The sequence below is a fragment of the Coregonus lavaretus genome (genome assembly GCF_964263955.1).
Source record: "Coregonus lavaretus genome assembly, chromosome: 30".
Taxonomy (NCBI): domain Eukaryota; kingdom Metazoa; phylum Chordata; class Actinopteri; order Salmoniformes; family Salmonidae; genus Coregonus; species Coregonus lavaretus.
Window position 1 is genome coordinate 34,787,095 of NC_140017.1, and position 23,256 is coordinate 34,810,350.

General features: G+C 42.8%; 1 protein-coding gene across 1 annotated transcript; it reads right to left on the minus strand.

Moving 5' to 3' along the window:
- Positions 1 to 19,924: 19,924 nt before the first annotated feature.
- Positions 19,925 to 21,046, minus strand: LOC311105614 (ATP-sensitive inward rectifier potassium channel 1-like; the record flags this gene model as incomplete). The annotated part of the gene is made up of 1 exon (XM_084147815.1): positions 19,925 to 21,046. One exon carries the CDS (start codon positions 21,044 to 21,046, stop codon positions 19,925 to 19,927), a length of 1,122 nt encoding a protein of 373 aa, XP_084003941.1.
- Positions 21,047 to 23,256: the final 2,210 nt, after the last annotated feature.

The following is a 23,256-nucleotide window of genomic DNA, read 5'->3' on the forward strand; positions in this document are numbered from 1 at the left end:
ATGATGGAATACTCACACCTAGCCCAGGAGACGGATGATCACTGGACCGTCCCTCTGCTCTAGTGACTATCGGGTTAGAACATAGCGGACACCATTGAAGCTGGTGTCCCTCCTGGCCACAATAGGGACAGAGGCCCAGCTGTTGCCGACGGCGTCGCTCAGCCGTGGGGAAGCATTTTGCCCCTACCTCCATGGTTTCAGGCTCTGACTCAGATTGGTCAACGAAGGAGGGAGATTGAGGTGATGAGAGTGCCGACGCTCCCAAAGGAGGTTATCCAGACGGATGGTGTTTCGATGAGTGCGTCCAATGAGAGGGTGTCGTCTCAGCATGCCAGCGCCGTCTGGACCTCCTCACGCAATCCTCTTCTGAATAAGGTGTAGAGTGCCGGCTCGTTCCATCCGCTGGATGCTGCCACTGTACGAAAGGTGAGGGCGTACTCCGCAGCGGTCTGGTCCTCCTGCCATAGTTGGAGTAGGCGCTCACCCCCCTCTCTGCCCTCTGGTGGATGATCAAAGACTCCTCTGAACAGAGCCATAAACCTCCCATAGGAACCCAGCTCATTCTCTCCCAGAAGGCCATAGCCCATTCCAACGCCCGCCCGGTCAACAGGAAATAACCGTGGCAACCTTGGACCTCTCTGTGGTGGGTGCTCCCATTTGATGAGCAAAATAGAGGGAGAACTGGAGGAGGAAGCCACGGCATTTGGATGGAGTCCCATCATATTTGTCTGGAAGGGACAAACGGACATCGTTGACCTGGGCAGACTGCTGAATGGGCTGGGGTATTGGCTCGCTGGGTCGACTCATGGTAGAGGATCCTTTGTTCGTTGGAGGTGACGCCCCATGGGGAAGATCTAGACTTTGAAGAACACAGAGGACCTCATCCATCGCCGTCCCCAGTTGCGGCAGCTTATCGTGGTGTTGGTAAAGTAAGTCTCCCTGTTTGCCGACCATCTGGGAGATGTCTCAGTTGGCTGCTGCTTCCATTCTGCGAGGCAATATTCTGTGACGTAGATGCAGGGAGTCAGGAAGCAAGTGCAGTTAGTAAGTTTAATGACGAAGAACATGGAACGACACAAAACAAGAAAAGCGTCTAACATGGAAACACTTTAATATTGCCTGGTGAGGGACAATGGAGTGGTAATTAAAGGGGAAGTAATCAGGGAGGTGAGGAAGTCCAGGTGTGCCTAATGATGAGGCGCAGGTGTTCGTAATTAAGGTTACCAGGTGTGCGTAAAGATGGGTTGCCAGGACTGTTGGTTAATAGACCAGCAACGTCGAACGCCGGAGAGGGGGAGCGGGAGTAGATGTGACACACACATAGATAAAACGCTAAAGCGGATAATTTATTTTCGACTACAGTAAGTATTTAAAGACAGCTACTGGATCTATTCGGCTAACTAGCTAATTTAACAGTTAAAAACCAGTAGAGGTGGAAAGTGTGGAACAAAGGAGCTCAGCTAGAAAGAAAGTTAGCGCTAGCTTACATTAGCTAACTTAGCCATTCCCGCCTAGATGGGTTTCTAGCGGTAGTTAGTTACCTATTAGCTCAAATTAGATTGTACAAGAGTTCACCGAATTGGCCAGTCAACAAAAGCTAGCTAATTCTTGACTTTTAACGCAGATCAGTGCGGAGGAAGTCGGACATGGACAATTTGGACGACACTTCGGTGAGCATTTTAAACGGTAAGTTAAAGTTAGGTAGCTATTGTAGCTAGCTAATGTTAGCTGCCATTTTATGTTAGCTAGCTAGCTAGTTAGCTACCCAGGCTAGCTAACATTAGCTAGCTAGCTACTAAGTTAGCTAACGACGTTGCTAACATTAATGTGTTGCTTGTTGGGTGACTGGCTAAGTAACGTTAGCTATTTGAGCAATAAGCATTGGCGTTGCCTAAAACGATGTGTTAATGTAATGTTACCTTTACTAATTTGGCAAATTAATTGTCTCTTCACTTCACACAATTTTCAGTGGCATTTGAGGATTTGATAATGGAGGAGGGGACCTATATCAGTATGACTTGCATAGGGGCAGAGAGGGTCAATGAAGAGGGAAATTTGGCCGGCATGTTGAATACCAGCGTACAGATTGCATTATTGACGTTAGTCCATTGGCGCAACCTAGCGTTGTGTATTTCACTATGACATGCATTTTTGCATCTCATTGATTCTTGAAAAATATTACTTATAGATGGCTCATGTGCTTCAGAATGACTGTCTCACTGGCTAACTCAATATAAGGCTATTTTACACCAATGTTTCTGATACAAATATAATTAAACAAAACATGTTTATAACTTCAATTTTGATGTCACAGACTATCAGTCCTGGCATCCAGACCCCCATATGTGAATTTGAGATATGTAACATTTCTCAAACTCCATCTCTTGGATTTTTTGTGTTGTGGGTACTCACTTTGTTGTTTTTCGAATTCAGGGTAGTACTTTGAAAATACATCTACTGTATTGTGTTACAGCTGCAAATATCAGTAAAGTCTTGTTGTGCACCCTGACACGAGATGACGTAAGGGATCTTTTCCGGGACCAGAGCACTTTCTGAAGAGACAAAGTATCTGGCAAACAATTCATCCTGAGGGAAACCAGAGCTTCTGCGTGCACATGCTTTCTAGCAACAGTTTTTCTCCAATATTTTCATTGATAATTAATGTCGGAGGGGAAAAAATACTTATTTATTTGGAGCTGACTCATGTAGCTGGATCCACATTACTGAAGTTAGGGTCATTGGAATGCACATAGACATTAGACTAGCTGTGAGGTCTGAAAGCACCTGACATTGGCTTTTGGGTGAAAAGTTAGGTGGCACCATGTCAAAGGAGCTTTGCTTCAGGTTGGTGGGAAACATTACAACCGTGGTCTCCATCCTGAAGGCAACTGTTGAGACTGATGAAGATGACAGATACCCTTCAAATGAAGAGATGACGGTAATGGCTAAGAGACTTGTTGAATATTACCCTATGCTGCAAGACCAGCCCTCGGCTTTACACATAGATGGTTAAGTATGTCCATTTTAATAAAAGGCTAGATGGCTAGAAGCCTTACAGATAACTTTTGACTTTTCATTCACAGGAGCAGACCTCAACTCATGGACACCAAGCCAGTCTCGCTGATGGAATGGCATCCACTTCAAAGGAGACACCCCAAAGCAACCTCCTGGGAACCAGCAAGAGTAACCAGAAAGAAGTTTCTCCAAAGAAAATTGTACAACTACACAGCCCTGAGTATGTAATAAACACAGACACTGAGCTGGAGTCAGTGTGGAAGCATTACTTAGAGAATAAGCTTGTTAGCTAAGAGAGGGGATTAACCATGTCAAAGGAGCTTCGCTGCAGGTTGGTGAGAAACAGCATTATAACCGTGGTCTCCATCCTGAGGGCAACTGTTGAGGCTGATGAAGACAACAGATACCCTTCAAATGACGAGATGACGGTAATGGCTAAGAGACTTGTTGAATACTACCCTATGCTGCAAGACCAGCCCTCTGGCTTTCCACATAGATGGGTAAGTATGTCAATTTTAATGAAGGAACACTTCACAAGTTATTTAACCTCAAATTTTATGGGGGGAAGTGCATACAAGCATATTTCAGGAGAAGCATTATGTAATCATGTCGTTACATGCCACACATAACAATGTACAAAGGACTGTACAAGAGAGTTGAAATTATAAACTCACCAGCCCAACAGCACAGAGGGGCCGTGGACTGGCCCAACAGCACAGAGGGGCCGTGGACTGGCCCAACAGCACAGAGGGGCCGTGGACTGGCCCAACAGCACAGAGGGGACGTGGACTGGCCCAACAGCACAGAGGGGCCGTGGACTGGCCCAACAGCACAGAGGGGACGTGGACTGGCCCAACAGCACAGAGGGGCCGTGGACTGAAAAGACGGAGGCGGCTCATTGATTTGAAGACCTCAAGTGCCCAGGGCAATGACACCTCAACCGAGGATTATGATGCTGACTCTGGCACCTCAACTCTGCTACTGGATGTCTCTCCTGTCAGAAGCAGTACACCCACCCCTGTCAGAATAAGTACAGCCTCCCCTGTCAGAATAAGTACAGCCTCCCCTGTCAGAAGCAGCAGGTAAGTATAACCAGCAGGTAAGTATAACCATTCCAAGATGGCGTAGTAGTGCAGTTGTGTTTTTATCGTCTGTCTGTAAATAGCCTGTAAATACCCTATTTTTTCGTACATATTTCCCTATCAGACTTTTCATCCTTCTACAAGATATACTTTCCTGCAACCCGCCTCACTCAATGTGGAACGGATTCTATTATTGACTTACCTTGACTTACCTTTATCTAGAATCTAGAATCTCCAGTTGAAACTAGCTAGCCAGCTAACTAGCTACTTGCTATTTGCTATTAGCCACAGCTAGCGGTGTTTCACCCAGAACATTTGATTTTTTTTCTGCGGGATTAATTTTAATCACTGGACATTGATCACCGGATATTCGGCCAGTCTGCACAGCGCTTTATCGACCCAGAACATATCAGTTTTTCCGCCGGAATCACTGAATCACTGGACCTTTAACTCCGGATTCATCGCTACCAGCTAGCTACCACCAGCCAGCTACAACAAAACGGACGCTGTGGTCTGGCTAATCATCTGTCAACCGGACGGGACCACCTAGTGTTGACACGGAGCCCCGCCGATCCTACACGACTGGTCTGCCGACGAAATCGTCTGATGTGGTTACGACGTTAACCACGAAGATTCCATCCATCTGATAGCCCTGGCCCGCTAGCACACGCTAGCCGTGGCCTCTTACTAGTGCTTCACCACCGGACCTTATGATAACTCAGCTATACAGCTGATATCTGCTGGACTGTTCCTTTTTACGGTACTACATCCTGTTTATGTTTAGCCTCAGCCCAAACATGGTTAGTTTATTGTTGTTTCGGTTATTTCTAATTGTACTATATCACTGTAGACCCCCCAGCCTAGCTAAACCTGCCTTAGATAGCTCATTTGCACCTCCCCCTATACACGCGGAGACCGACACAATTGATGACTCTAGCGATGCTATCTCTTTCATTGTTACCCAATGCTTAGGTTTACCTCCACTTTACTCATATCCTTCCATATCCTTGTCTGTACATAATGCCCTGAATCTTTTCTATAACACCCGGAAATCTGCCCCCTTTATTCTATGTACCCAACGCACTAGAAGACCAGTTCTTAAAGCCTTTAGCCGTATCCTTATTCTAGTCCTCCTCTGTTCCTCTGGTGATGTAGAGGCTAACCCAGGCCCTGCAGCCCTCAGTATCACTCCTACTCCCCAGGCGCTATCATTTGATGACTTCTGTAATCGCAAAAGTCTTGGTTTCTTGCACATAAATATCAGAAGTCTACTTCCTAAGTTTGAGTTATTCACTGCGTTAGCACACTCTGCCAACCCTGATGTTCTAGCAGTGTCTGAATCCTGGCTCAGGAAGGCCACCAAAAATTCTGAAATTTCCATCCCCTACTATAACATTTTCCGTCTAGATAGAACTGCCAAAGGGGGTGGAGTTGCAATCTACTGTAGAGATAGCCTGCAGAGCTCTATCATACTATCCAGGTCTGTGCCCAAACAGTTTGAGCTTTTACTTCTAAAAATCCACCTTTCCATAAATAAGTCTCTCACTGTTGCCGCTTGCTACAGACCCCCCTCAGCCCCCAGCTGTGCCCTGGACACCATATGTGAATTGATTGCCCCCCATTTATCCTCAGAGTTTGTACTGCTTGGTGACCTAAATTGGGATATGCTTAATACCCCAGCCATCCTACAATCCAAGCTAGATGCCCTCAACCTCACGCAAATTATCAACGAACCTACCAGGTACAACCCTAAATCCGTAAACATGGGTACCCTCATAGATATCATCCTGACTAACATACCCTCTAAATACACCTCAGCTGTCTTCAACCAGGATCTCAGCGATCACTGCCTTATTGCCTGCGTCCGTAACGGGTCCGCGGTCAAACGACCACCCCTCATCACTGTCAAACGCTCCCTAAAACACTTTAGCGAGGAGGCCTTCCTAATTGACCTGGCCCAGGTATCCTGGATGGATATAGATCTCATTCCGTCAGTAGAGGATGCCTGGTTGTTCCTTAAAAGTAATTTCCTCTCAATCTTAAATAAACATGCCCCATTCAAAAAATACAGAACTAAGAACCGATATAGCCCCTGGTTCTCCTCAGACTTGACTGCCCTTGACCAGCACAAAAACATCCTGTGGCGTACAGCATTAGCATCAAATAGCCCCCGCGATATGCAACTTTTCAGGGAAGTTAGGAACCAATATACACAAGCAGTCAGGAAAGCAAAGGCTAACTTTTTCAAACAGAAATTTGCATCCTGTAGCACTAACTCCAAAAAGTTTAGGGACACTGTAAAGTCCATGGAGAATAAGAGCACTTCCTCCCAGCTGCCCACTGCACTGAGGCTAGGAAACACTATCACCACCGATAAATCTACAATAATCGAGAATTTCAACAAGCATTTTGCTACAGCTGGCCATGCTTTCCATCTGGCTACCACTAACCCGGCCACCAACTCTGCACCCTCTGCTGCAACTTGCCCATGCCCCCCCCGCTTCTCCTTCACACAAATTCAGACAGCTGATGTTTTGAAAGCGCTGCAAAATCTGGACCCCTACAAATCAGCTGGGCTAGACAATCTGGACCCTTTCTTTCTAAAACTAGCCGCCGAAATTGTCGCTACCCCTATTACTAGTCTGTTCAACCTCTCTTTCATAACGTCTGAGATCCCCAGAGATTGGAAAGCTGCCGCGGTCATCCCCCTCTTCAAAGGGGGTGACACTCTAGATCCAAATTGCTACAGACCTATATCCATCCTGCCCTGCCTTTCGAAAGTATTCGAAAGCCAAGTTAACAAACAGATAATCGACCATTTCGAATACCACCGCACCTTCTCCGCTATGCAATCCGGTTTCCGAGCTGGTCACGGGTGCACTTCAGCCACGCTCAAGGTCCTAAACGATATTATAACCGCGATTGATAATAGACAGTACTGTGCAGCCGTCTTCATCGACCTGGCCAAGGCTTTCGACTCTGTCAACCACCGCATTCTTATTGGCAGACTAAATAGCCTTGGTTTCTCAAATGACTGCCTCGCCTGGTTCACCAACTACTTCTCAGATAGAGTTCAGTGTGTCAAATCGGAGGGCCTGTTGTCTGGACCTATGGCAGTCTCTATGGGGGTGCCACAGGGTTCAATTCTTGGGCCGACACTTTTCTCTGTGTATATCAATGATGTCGCTCTTGCTGCTGGTGACTCTCAGATCCACCTCTACGCAGACGACACCATTTTGTATACATCTGGCCCTTCATTGGACACTGTGTTAACAAACCTCCAAACGAGCGTCAATGCCATACAACAATCCTTCAGTAGCCTCCAACTGCTCTTAAACACTAGTAAAACTAAATGCATGCTTTTCAATCGAACGCTGCTGGCACCCGCCCACCCGACTAGAATCACCACTCTCGACGGGTCTGACCTAGAGTATGTGGACAACTACAAATACCTAGGTGTCTGGTTAGACTGTAAACTCAACTTCCAGACTCACATAAATAATCTCCAATCCAAAGTTAAATCTAGAAACGGCTTCCTATTTCGCAACAAAGCCTCCTTCACTCATGCTGCCAAACATGCCCTCGTAAAACTGACTATCCTACCGATCCTTGACTTCGGCGATGTCATTTACAAAATAGCCTCCAACACTCTACTCAGCAAATTGGATGTAGTCTATCACAGTGCCATCCGTTTTGTCTCCAAAGCCCCATACACTACCCACCACTGTGACCTGTACGCTCTTGTTGGCTGGTCCTCACTACATGTTCGTCGTCAAACCCACTGGCTCCAGGCCATCTATAAATCACTGCTAGGCAAATCCCCGCCTTATCTTAGCTCATTGGTCACCATAGCAGCACCCACCCGTAGTCTGCGCTCCAGCAGGTATATCTCACTGGTCATTCCCAAAGCCAACACCTCCTTTGGCCGCCATTCCTTCCAGTTCTCTGCTGCCAATGACTGGAACGAATTGCAAAAATCTCTGAAGCTGGAGACTCTTATCTCCCTCAATAACTTTAAGCATCAGTTGTCAGAGCACCTTACCGATCACTGCACCTGTACACAGCCCATCTGAAATTAGCCCACCCAACTACCTCATCCCTATATTGTTATTTATTTTGCTCTTTTGCACCCCAGTATCTCTATTTGCACATAATCTCTTGCACATCTAGCATTCCAGTGTTAATACTATTGTAATTATTCTGCACTATAGCCTATTTACTGCCTTACCTCCATAACTTGCTACATTTGCACACACTGTATATATATTTTCTGTTGTATTTCTGACTTTATGTTTTTTATCCCATATGTAACTCTGTGTTGTTGTTTTTTATTGCACTACTATGCTTTATCTTGGCCAGGTCGCAGTTGTAAATGAGAACCTGTTCTCAACTGGCTTACCTGGTTAAATAAAGGTGAAATAAAAAAAATAAAAAAATAACCTTGATTCGATTCAATGTCTTAAGTAGATTAACTTGTTTTTTCTCCAACCTCGTGAAATTGACAAACTGACACGTTTTCATTTTCATCAAAAACAACTTTATATCGAAGGAGTGCTGTAGATTTGATGGCCTGCACATGCTCAGTTCGCCGCGAGAAGACCGTTAGACCCAATGACATGTTTCTACGCATGAGCTTAGCTAGTCAACGTCGCCATTAGATCGCCTACAAGTGTGATCGGGGATTTCTATTGGAGAAGCAGTTTTAGCCTATCTTGATACTGTACTGTCTTTAGTTGTAGTTTTTAGGTCAAGGCATGGCTGTTGTTTTTTCCCCGAATGTTGCCTGTAATCCATGGCTTCTGGTTGGGATATGTACGTACGGTCACTGTTGGGACGATGCGCTTGTTAATGAAGCCGATGACTGTTGTGGTAAACCTCTCAATGCCATCGGATCGTCTGTGCTAGTGAAACAGTCCAGCAGCTTAGCATCTGCTTCATCAGACCACTTCCGTATTGAGCGCTTCACTGGTACTTCGTGTTTGAGTTTCTGCTTATAAGCACTAGAAGTAAAGGTGATCTAGAGTTTTTTCGCCTCTAGTTGTACAAGTGACATGCTGGTAGAAATGAGATAAAACTGATTAAAATGTTCATGCATTAAAATCACCGGCCACTAGGAGCGCCGCCTCTGGGTGAGCATTTTTTTGGTTTGCTTAAGGCCCTATACAGCTGGTTGAGTGCAGTCTTAGTGCCAGCATCGGTTTGTGGTGTAAATATAGATGAAAACTCTCTTGGTAAATAGTGTGGTCTACAGCTTGTCATGAGGTTTTCTAACAAGAGACTTGTTACTATTTTGGACAATAGACTAACACTCCTCCACCCTTCCTACAGCCTGTCCCCATCCAATCCCTTCCAGTTTCCTTTTAAATACATGTAAAGAAATCTTATATCTCTCAGATATAGGACAGACACTTCAGAACAAACTTCCTTATTATATTTTTTTGGGGGGGAATATATGTTGTTCCATGTGTTTGTATGGGTTAATAGGAGTAAGGCCCACATTATTTAAAAAAATATATATATATTTCAGGGCTTAGACTCTTATGGGTTAAAGCGACTGTCCAGTGAGAATCGTGTTTTACAAGCTCTATGTGTGTACATGCGATTTGAAGAAAAAGCTGACTCAACTTATTTTCACAGAACTGTATCTGAACCTTCCTCACCGGAAATGGCAAAAAAAAAAAAATCCTTTCCCTTCTTACATAACATGTTTACTGCATTTTTATTTGTAGTAGTTGAAACTAGCTATGTTGATAATCCAATAGAGAACTGGAATTTGGGCACTTTGGTTGAATCGCTCCTCCCCCAGTCTAGCATGCTGTCTGTGTCTGTTGTGCTGTTACTGTAGCAACTTAACAAATGTTGATACGAAGTGCAAGGAGTTGCTTGATATTTCAACAAAGGCGTAATCAGACACGTGTTTACAGTCAACAGATATGCATATGTAAACTCCATTTTTAAAAATTCACAAAATGCATTATCTTGGCAGCAAAGAAGTGATTGTGTACGGTAGATCTGTTATCAGTTTCAAGTACATTCAGAAGCACTGGACAGTCGCTTTAAACCTAACCCATCATGCAGCCTGGTCTCAATCCAAATAATTGGTTGGCTGTGCTGCTTCTGGCAGGGTTGTGTTCAAATACAAAAGCTATTGATTTGAACTTGATGAATGTTCATGCTGTGATGGATGTGCGTTGGGGCTGTTGCAATTCTAACCATAACTAAATGTGACCTTTTGAAAATATAAGTGATGTGTTCCAGTTTTATGATTGAATTATCACAAAATATACACTCTGGTTTCTTTCGTAGTGTTAACATTTATGTTGGACAAGAAATACAATAAAAAAGAAAATGCTTTCACTTTTGAGTTTATTCATGTTTAGGTTCATTGTGGAGTGCACCATGTTGAAATAAATGCAATTTATTTGAAAAGGAATGAGTTCTTGTTTTAAGTGGTTTGCCCTCATATTTCTATGCCGTAAGATTCTTGAAACAAGTGTAGATATCTAGTTTTCATTCAATTTCAGTCTTATTGTCAGCCTCTTGTGCATGTTTTAGTTCATTATGTAGTCTTCATTATAGACATTTTCATCCAAGATTAAGGTATGCGTTTGGGAAATAAGAGAAAAATGCTTGTTTTAAAAGTTATTGCTTAACTATTTAAATATTTCACTAAACTAGCCATGCTTAAAACTAGACAGAATAGCTTGAAATCACTTAAGATTTAAGGGGTTTCTAGTCAACTAGATATATTGTTTTATTTTAAGAAATCTTACGAAGCAGGATTATCTCAGTGTACTGGCAGATAATTTTAGCATTTTTTCCCCTAATTTGGGGATGTATTGTCTTGTAATTTTGCTTACTTTTAGCATGTATTTCCTTAATTTGGGGACGTATTTTCTTGTCATACTGTTTTTGCAGTGTAGAACCAAAATGGTTGTACCTGGAACTGAAAAGGGTTCTACCTGCACTGCAGAAACGGCATGTCAAAAACAGGGGAGGCTGTGCTGCTTCTGACAAGGGAGGCTGCGCTGCTTCTGACAGGAGTCTCCCGAGTGGTGCAGTGGTCTAAGGCACTGCATCGCAGTGCTAGCTGTGCCACTAGAGATCCTGGTTCGAATCCAGGCTCTGTCGTAGCCGGCCGCAACCGGGAGACCCATGGGGCGGCACACAATTGGCCCAGCGTAGCTGGGCTGTAGCTCAGTTGGTAGAGCATGGCGTTTGCAATGCCAGGGTTGTGGGTTTGATTCCCACGGGAGGCCAGTATGAAAAATATAAAAAATGTATGCACTCACTAACTGTAAGTCGCTCTGGATAAGAGCGTCTGCTAAATGACGTAAATGTAAGGAGAGACATCCAGTAGCAGAGTTGAGGCGCTAGAGTCAGGGTCACTTGAGGTCTCAAAATCAATAAGCCGCCGCCATCTTTCAATGCCCAGCCCCTCAGTGCTGTTGGGCCCTGCATCTTCTCTGGTGAGTTTATAATCTGAACTCTCTTGTACTGTCCTTTGTACATTGTTATGTAAGGACATGATTACATAATGCTTCTCCTGAAATATGCTTGTATGCACTTCCCCCACCCATTAAAACCAGAGGGCTGGTCTTGAAGCATAGGGTAGTATTCAACAAGTCTCTTAGCCATTACCGTCATCTCTTCATTTGAAGGGTATCTGTCGTCTTCATCAGTCTCAACAGCTGCCTTTCCTTTGAAGTGGATGCCATTCCATCAGCGACACTGGCTTGGTGTCCATGAGTTGAGGTCTGCTCCTGTGAATGAAAACTCAAAAGTTATCTATAAGGCTTCTAGCCACCTAGCTTTTTATTAAAATGGACATACTTACCCATCTATGTGTAAAGCCGAGGGCTGGTCTTGCAGCATAGGGTAGTATTCAACAAGTCTCTTAGCCATTACCGTAATCTCTTCATTTGAAGGGTATCTGTCATCTTCATCAGTCTCAACAGTTGCCTTCAGGATGGAGACCACGGTTGTAATGTTTCCCACCAACCTGAAGCGAAGCTCCTTTGACATGGTGCCACCTAGCTTTTCACCCAAAAGCCAATGTCAGGTGCTTTCAGACCTCACAGCTAGTCTAATGTCTATGTGCATTCCAATGACCCTAACTTCAGTAATGTGGACCCAGCTACATGAGTCAACTCCAAATGCAAATTATTTAAACAACATTCAAATGACAAAGTTTTTTTTTTCCTTTCCGACATTATCACGTGAAAATATTGAAGAAAAACTGTTGCTAGAAATGTGCACGCAGAAGCTTTGGCTTGATGAACTGTTTGCCAACTACTTCTTCTCCTCAGAAAGTGCTCTGGTCCTGGAAAAATATCCCTTACATCATCCCATGTCAGGGTGCGCAACAAGACTTCACTAATGTTTGCAGCAGTAACACAATACAGTAACTGTATTTTCAAAGTACTACCCTGAATTCAAAAAATAACCAAGTGAATACCCACAACACTAAAAATCCAACAGATGGAGTTTGAGAAATGTTACATCTCTCAAATTCACATATAGGGGTCTGGATGCCAGGACTGATAGTCTGTGACATCAAAATTGAAGTTATAAACACGTTTTGTTGAATTATATTTGTATCAGAAACATTGGTGTAAAACAGCCTTATATTGAGTTAGCCAGTGAGACAGTCGTTCTGAAGCACATGAGCCATCTATAAGTAATATTTTTCAAGAGTCAATGAGATATCGTAAATGTAGCTACATGTCTAAAAAACACGTCATAGTGAATACACAACGCTAGGTTGCGCCAATGGACTCACATTATGCAATGTATGTGCCGTTATTCAAAAGACTGGCCAAATGTCCCTCTTTATTGACCCTCTCCGCCCTATAGAAGTCATACTGATATACACTACCAGTCAAAAGTTTGGACACACCTACTCATTCAAGGGTTGTTCTTTATATTTTAAAATGTTTACATTGTAGAATAATAGTGAAGACATCAAACTATGAAATAACACATTTGGAATCATGTAGTCACCTAAACAATTTGGACGACACGTCGGTGAGCATTCTATATGGTAAGTTAAAGTTAGGTAGCTAGCTAACTAATGTTAGCTTCCATTTTTGTTAGCTAGCTACCTAGTTTCCTACCCAGGCTAGCTAACATTAGCTAGCTACATGAGGTAGTCACATGGAATGCATTTCAATTAACAGGTGTGCCTTCTTAAAAGTTAATTTGTGGAATTTCTTTCCTTCTTAATGCGTTAGAGCCAATCAGTTGTGTTGTGACAAGGTAAGGGTGTATACAGAATATAGCCCTATTTGGTAAAAGACCAAGTCCATATTATGGCAAGAACAGCTCAAATAAGCAAAGAGAAACGACAGTCCCTCATTACATTAAGACATGAAGGTCAGTCAATACGGAATATTTCAAGAACTTTGAACGTTTCTTCAAGTGCAGTCGCAAAAACCATCAAGTGCTATGATGAAACTGGCTCTCATGAGGACTGCCACAGGAATGGAAGACCCAGAGTTACCTCTGCTGCAGATGATAAATTCATTAGAGTTACCAGCCTCAGAAATTGCAGAACAAATAAATGCTTCAAGTAACAGACACATATCAACATCAACTGTTCAGAGGGGATTGCTGCAACGAAACCACTACTAAAGAACACCAATAAGAAGAAGAGACCTGCTTGGCCCAAGAAACACAAGCAATGGACATTAGACCGGTGTAAATTTGTCCTTTGGTCTGGAGTCCAAATTTGAGATTTCTGGTTCCAACCGCCGTGTCTTTGTGAGACGCGGTGTGGGTGAACGGACGATCTCCGCATGTGTAGTTCCCACCGTAAAGCATGGAGGAGGAGGTGTTATGGTGTGGGGGTGCTTTGCTGGTGACATTGTCTGTGATTTATTTAGAATTCAAGGCACACTTAACCAGCATGGCTACCACAGCATTCTGCAGCGATACGCCATCCCATCTGGTTTGGGCTTAGTGGGACTATCATTTGTTTTTCAACAGGACAATGACCCAACACACCTCCAGGCTGTGTAAGGGCTATTTGACCAAGAAGGAGAGTGATGGAGTGCTGCATCAGATGACCTGGCCTCCACAATCCCCCGACCTCAACCCAATTGAGATGGTTTGGGATGAGTCGGATGGCAGAGTGAAGGAAAAGCAGCCAACAAGTGTTCAGCATATGTGGGAACTCCTTCAAGACTGTTGGAAAAGCATTCCAGGTGAAGCTGGTTGAGAGAATGCCAAGAGTGTGCAAAGCTGTCATCAAGGCAAAGGGTGGCTATTTGAAGAATCTCAAATTTATAATATAATTTGAAAATGGTGTAAAGTGACAATCAATTTGCCAAGTTAGTAAAGGTAGCGTTACAATAACAAATCGTTTTTGGCAATGCCAATGCTTATTTCTCAAATAGCTAACTTTACTTAGCCAGCCGCCCAGCATGCAATACACTAACGTTAACAACAGCGTTAGCTACCTTAATAGCTAGCTAATGTTAGCTAGCCTGGGTAGGAAACTAGGTAGCTAGCTAACAAAAATGGCAGCTAACATTAGTTAGCTAGCTACCTAACTTTAACTTACCATATAAAATCCTCACTGACGTGTCATCCAAATTGTCCATGTCCTACTTCCTCCGCACTGATCTGCGTTAAAATTCAACAGTTAGCTAGGTTTTGTTGACTGGTCAATTCGGTGAACTCCTATGCAATCTAATGTGAGCTAATAGCTAACTAGCTACTGCTAGAAACCTATCGATGTGGCAACGGTTTAGCTAACATTAGCTAATGCTTACGTGCCTGCTAGCTGACCTCCTTTATTCCCGACTTCCCGCCTCTACTGGTTTTTAGCTGTTAAGTTAGCTATTGAGCTGAATAGATCCAGTATCTTACTTTAAATTGCAAATACTTACCATAGTCTAAAATAAATACTGCACTTTAGCGTTTTATCTATCAAGTGACTGACTCCAACAAGTTTCTTTTTCCAATGACTTTATGACTGACAGACTACAACAACTTTTTTATGACTGGACTCGGCTTCGTTTTTCAAAGTTCAAACTGGATGGCTGGAGAGTGGAAACCACTGCGCATGTGAGGAGGGGGTTCCCTCACCAATGCATATTTTAAATTTCTTCCCCATTTGTTTAATAAGATGTGAGCAAGATAACACCCAATTCATTCATACATTTTTTTATGATAGTTACTGGAGGTTGCTTTCTGGCATTGGACTCAGTACCACTCTTCAAATACCTGCTGACTATAAATACTAGTTAACTATCTATGCAATGAATTGGTGGTGTGTTATTTGCTTTGTATTTGTGGCCTCGACTTTGAAGTGTCTTTTGGGCCGCATCAATAGAGCACATTACCGCAGTCCCTTTTTCCGTGTCATATGTGATATTAACTGCTGTCGAGAGGAGTATAGAGTTTACAACTCGTTTTACTATCATATTAAACGTGGGCATGCTTTGTATCTGTCAAATGGACGCCCACCAAGAAGCAGGACTAACGTTACCAATGGCGCTAACGGAGGGCCTTTTCAGCTACCCAACAGAGATCCACAATCCTACAGACGTGACAATTTTGAAACACCCCTTTTATCTGGTTGCACTACACCCGAACAGACCGAAACAGCCAACCTTGTTGCTTTGTCAGTGCATGGAGAAGTTAATTTTGAGGATGCTCTACAAGAGGCACAGGAGGCACTACGAGATATCAATATTATTATTATATTATATCACATTGAACAAGGCTAATGTATTGGTGCATTTTGTTTGTGGCTGGAGTCGCTGGACTAGTTTGGTACATTCATGTCCTAAAAAATGTTGTGCTTGTTTTTGTCTTTATGTTTCAGAGTGTCAACGACATTGTATCTGTGGTGGAACAATATCAAGCTTCGCTTATGGCTGAGCTGAGGGACCAAATTAAGCAGGTGTTCGAGAGACATTCTGAGACCATGGGACAGTACATGAAGAGGAACTGGCAATGTTTGTTAATTTTGCTGATCCTTTTTCCAGAGTTGCTACTACACACATGCAGAACCACAGCATCCAGGAAGTTTTCAGCCCGGTTGAGCTTGAGGAAGTAGTACTTTCTAAAGTAGCGTGCAGAGTCAAGTGGTAATTCGAGGCCTCTCGTCATGAAATACAAATATTTTTTACTACATACCCTTGCTCAGAAGCCTGAAACAGTTGTTTTCTGACTCAATAATTATTGCCATGACAGCCACAGGGCCACAGAAGTGTAAGGATGGATTATTGTATGACATAGCCGATGGAGACCTTTTTATTTTAAAAAGTTTTATTTAACCCTTCGTTTACCAGGTAAGTTGCCTGAGAACACATCCTCATTTTCCAGTCACTCCCACTTTTCCCAATGCTTTGCAGTTGATTTTGTTGACAGATGAAATAGAGATATGCAACCCACTTGGATCACATGCTTCTAAAAACAAATTGCTGATGGTTTACTATTAATTGGGAAATTTAGATCCTAAATATAGATCTAAGTTAGCTGCAATCAGACTTCTTGCCATTGCTAAATCAAGTGACCTCGCTAAATCAAGTGACCTTTCTTGGCGTGGTGTTGCCGTGGTCTTGGAGATGGTCTTGGAGATAATTCAGAAGGACTTAGATTTGTTGTATCATGGAGAAAAAATCCAAACTGCTAATGGTGAAATGGATTTGGTTGGTGCATTGATTTCTGTTTGTGGTGACACTTTAGCCCAACACCATTCAAGGTGGGAGTCGGGTTTACGTACAGCAAATGCAGCCACTGTGAGTGTACGTTTTGAATACATTTATTTTGATGAGAATAATTTTGTCAGAAGAACATTGGACATGCACATTAGGCAATGCCTTGAAATAGAGAAGGCCCACACAGATTTTCTGAAAAATTGCCTCAAAACCACATATGGGATTAATAGGAAAAATAAGCTTGTTGAATTTCCAGGCTTTGATCTTATACAACAAACACCACAATACATTATGCATATCATTATTGAAGTCATTGCCCCTATGGAAATGAAAACTGTGTTGAAACATCTCATTATCTCAGGGCAGATGGACTTGGACACATTTTTATTTTTATTTTATTTTACCTTTATTTAACTAGGCAAGTCAGTTAAGAACAAATTCTTATTTACAATGCCGGCCTACACCGGTCAAACCCGGACGACGCTGGGCCAATTGTGCGCAGCCTTATGGGCATTCATTCAATGGAGCCATGCAAAATGTTCCATACTCATCATGAGACACACCATGTCCAATCACTGTTAACACCTTGGCATCGAATGACAACAAACTCAAACAGTCTTCTGGACAAAATATTGTTTCCCTTGAAAATGTTGCCTCTTTTGTTGAATGATATTGGAGGAAGTGTACATGTGCAATTTATACAACGGGTGGGTCTAATCCTGGACGCTGAATGGTTAAAAATGCATCCAGCCTGTCTATTCCCCAAGTTACCACAGGCTAAAGCTATGACGTTGAAATTAGTATTTACTCTGTTCCATCTCACTGCGAAATCGACTGTCTCATCAGCACAGCCATACAATTTATAAACTTGATCTCCACTGTAAAAAGCATGTAGACATTATCTCCCATTTCTTTTAGACTAGCAATTGGTTTTCAATAGCGGAGATTTGTCTAAACCTTGCTGTCTGTCTCTCTGACATTTGCAACATTATTCAGTATTGAAATTCAATCTGCAGCTGTCCCATAGTCGAGATGAGACAGACAGGCAGGTAGCTTTCTCAGTCAGTCGAAATCATAAATCAACATCATTTTTATGGATATATACAAAGAAATGTCAATAGAAAACAGGTCAAATGAAAGGAAGTGCAGCTAGTTTGCAGTCTTTCCAGCTACAGTTTGAAGTGATTGTGTTAGCTGTGTTGTTGGCTAGCTCCTCTGAACAACAGAACAGTTTCCTGACGAGAGAGCACATTTTCAATGCCAGGTAAAATTGCACATCATTAGCTCATTGTTATGGATGTATCCAAATAAATGTAACTAGAAAACATCTTAAACAAATGCAAATGCAGCTACTTTGTTGTTATTTTGGCTACACTGTTTGACGTGCCTCTAAGTTAGCCGTAGTTGGCTAGCTAGCAAGCAAGGGATAAGAACGTTGCCAGCCAGTATGGCAATAGAACATTTAGAACGAACGACTGGGTCGAATCCATAGATACAGAACAAAAAGTCTTAACGACTGGGTCACGTCTCTGGCAACTGAACCGACCAGCTGGCTTGGGGAGCAACCCTAGATCTTGTGGAAGGATGAAATAGTATGAATAAGTTAATCAAAATAACGTTTTTAATGAAAATATGTAAATCATTATTTGAATATGTTGGTAACCCCTTGTATAAAAGTGATCATGCCTTCGAGGACGGTGTTTGGAGGAAATATTGGCACGGTTTGCCAATATAAGAACACCCATGCCAATACATCCTCCAAACACCGACTTCTCGGGCATTATCACTTAATCATGCTTGAGTTGATAGAGGTTACGCAGATACTTTTTGCTCTAGTGATTTCGCTTCAAACCATTTCAAGACTCAAGTTATTAATCAAGCAGCATTTGAAAAAAATTAAGCAGATTTTTCCTAATAATGTAACACCAAGCAACATTACTTGCTTCACCTTCCCACACAAATTAAGTCTTTGGGTCCTATGGTAAGGCATATGTGCATGTGATTTGAATCAAAGCACTTTTATTTTTTTTAGCAATGGCCTTCTAAATTGAACTTGAAAAATTTTAGCAAATCATTGGTGAAGTATAATCAGCTGTTTGAATGCAGTCCCACTGTGACTGGCTCACAGCATCCCATTTTTACTAATGAAAGGGAATTGGAACCGCTCTCTGAGGTGAAGAATTTACAATATGTTCAGGCAAAAGTTAGAGACTTCTGTGGTGTTGACAAATTACGACATGTTGTGTCAGTCAAGTGGCTTGTTCTAAATGGAAATAAATATACGAAGTCAAAAGTCTTTGATCGTTACCAACGTGAATGATAATGTTCCAGAATTTGGACTGATAAAAGACATTGTAGCAAACTCTTCCAACTATTTATTTGAATATCAGTCTTATGGCACCTTTGGTCTGAATAGGGATTTGTTAGCATATGAAGTTGCTGTCCCTAATATTGCCCATGCCACAGAGTTGGTATATAAGGAAAGGCTTATAGATTGTATATCCTACTACTCACTCACTTTCAAAAGCAGCATGCATGTTCCAGTGAAGCATTATCTTGGGGATGTCCTTGCACGTCACAGTGTTCTAATGTGGTCCTGCAGTAGCTCAGTTGGTAAAGCAAGGCCAGGTTTGGGGCTTTGTTTCCCGCTCTGGGGAATTCACATAATGTACTGTAAGTTGCTTTGGATAAAAGTGTCTGCTGTGGCATATTGAATATAAGCAATTTGAGTCATGTCTGGATTGTAAATGTTTTTAATACAAATATTAGTTCTATAGTCTTTTCAAGTGTGATTCTTAAAACAAGCCTACGTATCTTCAAATACCTTTCATCAGTAGATTCCAGCTTGAAAAAGCTGTTCTCTCAAGAATGTGTCTCATGTAACTTGTAGTAAGATAACTCAAGACAGCTATTCCTAAAATAGTCTAACACAGTTAGCACTTGATAAGTAAATCATTCGTAAAATAAGATAATACGATTTTAAAGTATGAATACAAGTAAATCAGCCTTGTTCAGATTTGTCATTTTTGCAATGTTGAACCAAAAATAGTTATCCTATGGGCACAGCCGAAGAATCCTTTAGCATCCCTTTTTTTCTTATCGTGTACAACCTATTACTGTCTTCTATTCCTAAGGCCACATATTTCCTCCAAAAGCTCACAACTTGGTCATATTAGGTTGTTCTAAGTTATCAATCTCTTCAAATTCCCCGTTGTCGATTCCGTTAATGGAGTGGAGGTGGTGTCCCTTCATGTTGTGGAAGCAGTAGGAACAGTGTGCAGTAGCCACGGGCACCACCTTGGAGAAGTTGGAGAAGTTCACTCTGTACTTGCCCTCTTTGCTGCGGGAGATGATGGGCAGGAAGTTGTAACCCCACATGATCTCCTGAGGGATGAAGGAAGTCCTGACCTGGCAGGCTGAGCTGGTGGACTCGGCTGTGCCGTCCAGAAAGACCACCAGCTCAAACTCCTGCTTATGGAGCGTGTCCACTGCCATCTCAAAGAAAGGGCTAGCCTTGTCAATCACATGGTAGAGTGTGAGAGGGCACACAAAGAAGAGGTTGTCCTTCCCAGCGTCCACCATGAACTCAATGTTCACCTGGTCCATGATGATTGTCTCCCCGTCTGGTTTGATGGTTGTCCTCAACAGCTTGCCGTAGATCTGGCTCCCGATCATCAGGGTCTTGCGTAAGTTGGCTATTCTTATCATGAGGCAAAGGAAGTCCTTCTTAGGACAGATGACAGCCATCTCACTGAATGTGATGGTCTTGGCCCTTTTCTTAGGGATGGAGATCTTGGCCAGGATGACTCCACACATGAAGCAGTTGATGATGGAACCTATGAGAAACTGGGTAATGAGGAGGGTAACAGCACCAGAACAGTGAGGGGTGATGACGCGTATACCGTACCCGATGCTGGTCTGGGTCTCCAGGGAGAAGAGGAATGCTGTAATGAGATCGTAAACATTTTCCACACAGTAGATGTGGCCTTTTGAGGGGTTCTGCCAAGTCAGGTCCCCGTTGCTCCGGGCGATCCAGAACCACACCAGTCCGAAGAGGAACCAGCTCAGGGTGAACGAGGTGATGAAGTAGAACAGGACAAAGCGCCAGCGTAACTCCACGAAGGTCGTCCAGAAGTCCACGAGGAAGGCAAAGTGGTTGCCGTACTTCACGTTACCGAATTCAATGTTGCAGTGGCCATATTTGGTCACCAGCCGGGTTCTGCGGATTCTTCGCTCCACCAGGTGGTCATGGATGCGCTTCCGGATGCCAAACATCATTTTCTAGGTCCTGTTGTCTGTTAGAGATAATAAGAATTTGTTTGTGAAATAGTTAATGTTTTACCCCCTTTAATCCTTAAGTTATGGAACTAATTAGGTAAAACACAAGGTAAAAGTCCCACTGACCTCAATTCTCATCAGAATATCATTATATGAAACAACTTAGTAGCACAAACACCTCAGTCAGTCTATGATCAATGAAATTATTTCACATACCTGCCCCAAACATGTTGCTCTACTTAATAGCAGTTGCTATGCATCACTTGCACATTTTAATCTGCACTTAAATCTTGTAATCCTGGGCACAGGCCTTAGTTAAGGCCCAGATGATTTTACCATTATCCATTAGCCTTTATTATGTTTAAATCAGTGATTTTACATTTACATTTTAGTCATTTAGCAGACGGTCTTATCTAGAACGACTTAGAGTTAGTGAGTGCATACATTTTCCATACTGGAAACATTTTGAGTGTAAAACGTCATATTTTGTTATTTTAGGGGGAATTGGCCATGTATAGACCCATAAACGTAATTAGTGTATTATCTTAACAAATATTTAATGTCAATAGGTTTGTTTAGCGTTTCTTACACAATGGTAGACCTGGTTTATGTGCGTTTTGCTGAATATAAGGCTAGACCTGGTTTGTGGGAGTACTGGAGTTGAGGTGCAGGGGTATACCTGTTTTAAATGTTATGGGTCTTCAGGCTTCGGCACATTTAGACCTGGCTTAGTTGACTAAATAGATTCAAGAACAGGTGTAGACTTTGGTATGTAAATTGGAGCTGAAGTACAGGTGAAGACCTGGTTTGTATGAATATTGTGGCTGAATTGCAGAAGTACAGCAATTTTTATTACAATTGGGGCTTACATGTAGCAGTAGACTGGACTAAGATATGAAAACAACAGGGTTGGAATGTGCAGCGAATAGCTGGATATAGGTTACTGTTGGTGTTTTGGAGAATACAGGCGTAAGGAAAGTGGGTACAAGGGCTGAGATAGGCAGTCTATGAGTAACAAATAGTGCATTTAGCGTTAGGATATGGGTGTATGGGTACTTGATTGTATCAATATTAGGGTGTTGGAATGTGGGTGTTAGGGTTAAGGCATGGGGCTAGCAGGGCTGGGTTGTGTGAGTAATTGGGTTTAGGTGTGTGGGTAAGTGGGCTGAGGTATATACACTACATTACCAAAAGTATGTGGACACCTGCTTGTCGAACATCTCATTCCAAAATCATGGGCATTAATATGGAGTTGGTCCCCCTTTTGCTGCTATAACATTCTCCACTCTTTAGCCACAAGAGCATTAGTGAGGTCGGGCACTGATGTTGGGCAATTAGGCCTGGCTCGCAGTCGGCTTTCCAATTCATCCCAAAGGTGTTCGATGGGGTTGAGGTCAGGGCTCTGTGCAGGCCAGTCAAGTTCTTCCACACCGATCTCGATAAACCATTTCAGTATGGACCTTGCTTTGTGCACGGGGGCATTGACATGCTGAAACAGGAAAGGGCCTTCCCCAAACTGTTACCACAAAGTTGGAAGCACAGAATCGTCTAGAATGTTATTGTATGCTGTAGCATTAAGATTTCCCTTCACTGGAACTAAGGGGCCTAGCCCGAACCATGAAAAACAGCCCCACGTCAGATAACCATAACCACCCTAAAACCATCCTCATCTAGCCTACTACAACCACATAGCTGCATATAGGGCGGCAGGTAGCCTAGCGGTTAAGTGTGTTGGGAACCAAAAGGTTGCTGGTTCGATTCCCTGGGCTGACTAGGTGAAAAATCTGTCGATGTGCCCTTGAGCACGGCACTTAACCGTAGTTGCTCCTGTAAGTCGCTCTGGATAAGAGGATCTGCTGAGTGACTTAAATGTAAATTATATAAACTGGCATTGTAACCACTGGTAGGGTAAACTCTCATAGTAACCACTGGTAGGGTAAACTCTCATTGTAACCACTGGTAGGGTAAACTCTCATTGTAATCACTGGTAGGGTAAACTCTCATTGTAACCACTGGTAGGGTAAACTCTCATTGTAACCACTGGTAGGGTAAACTCTCATTGTAACCACTGGTAGGGTAAACTCTCATTGTAACCACTGGTAGGGTAAACTCTCATTGTAACCACTGGTAGGGTAAACTCTCATTGTAACCACTGGTAGGGTAAACTCTCATTGTAACCACTGGTAGGGTAAACTCTCATTGTAACCACT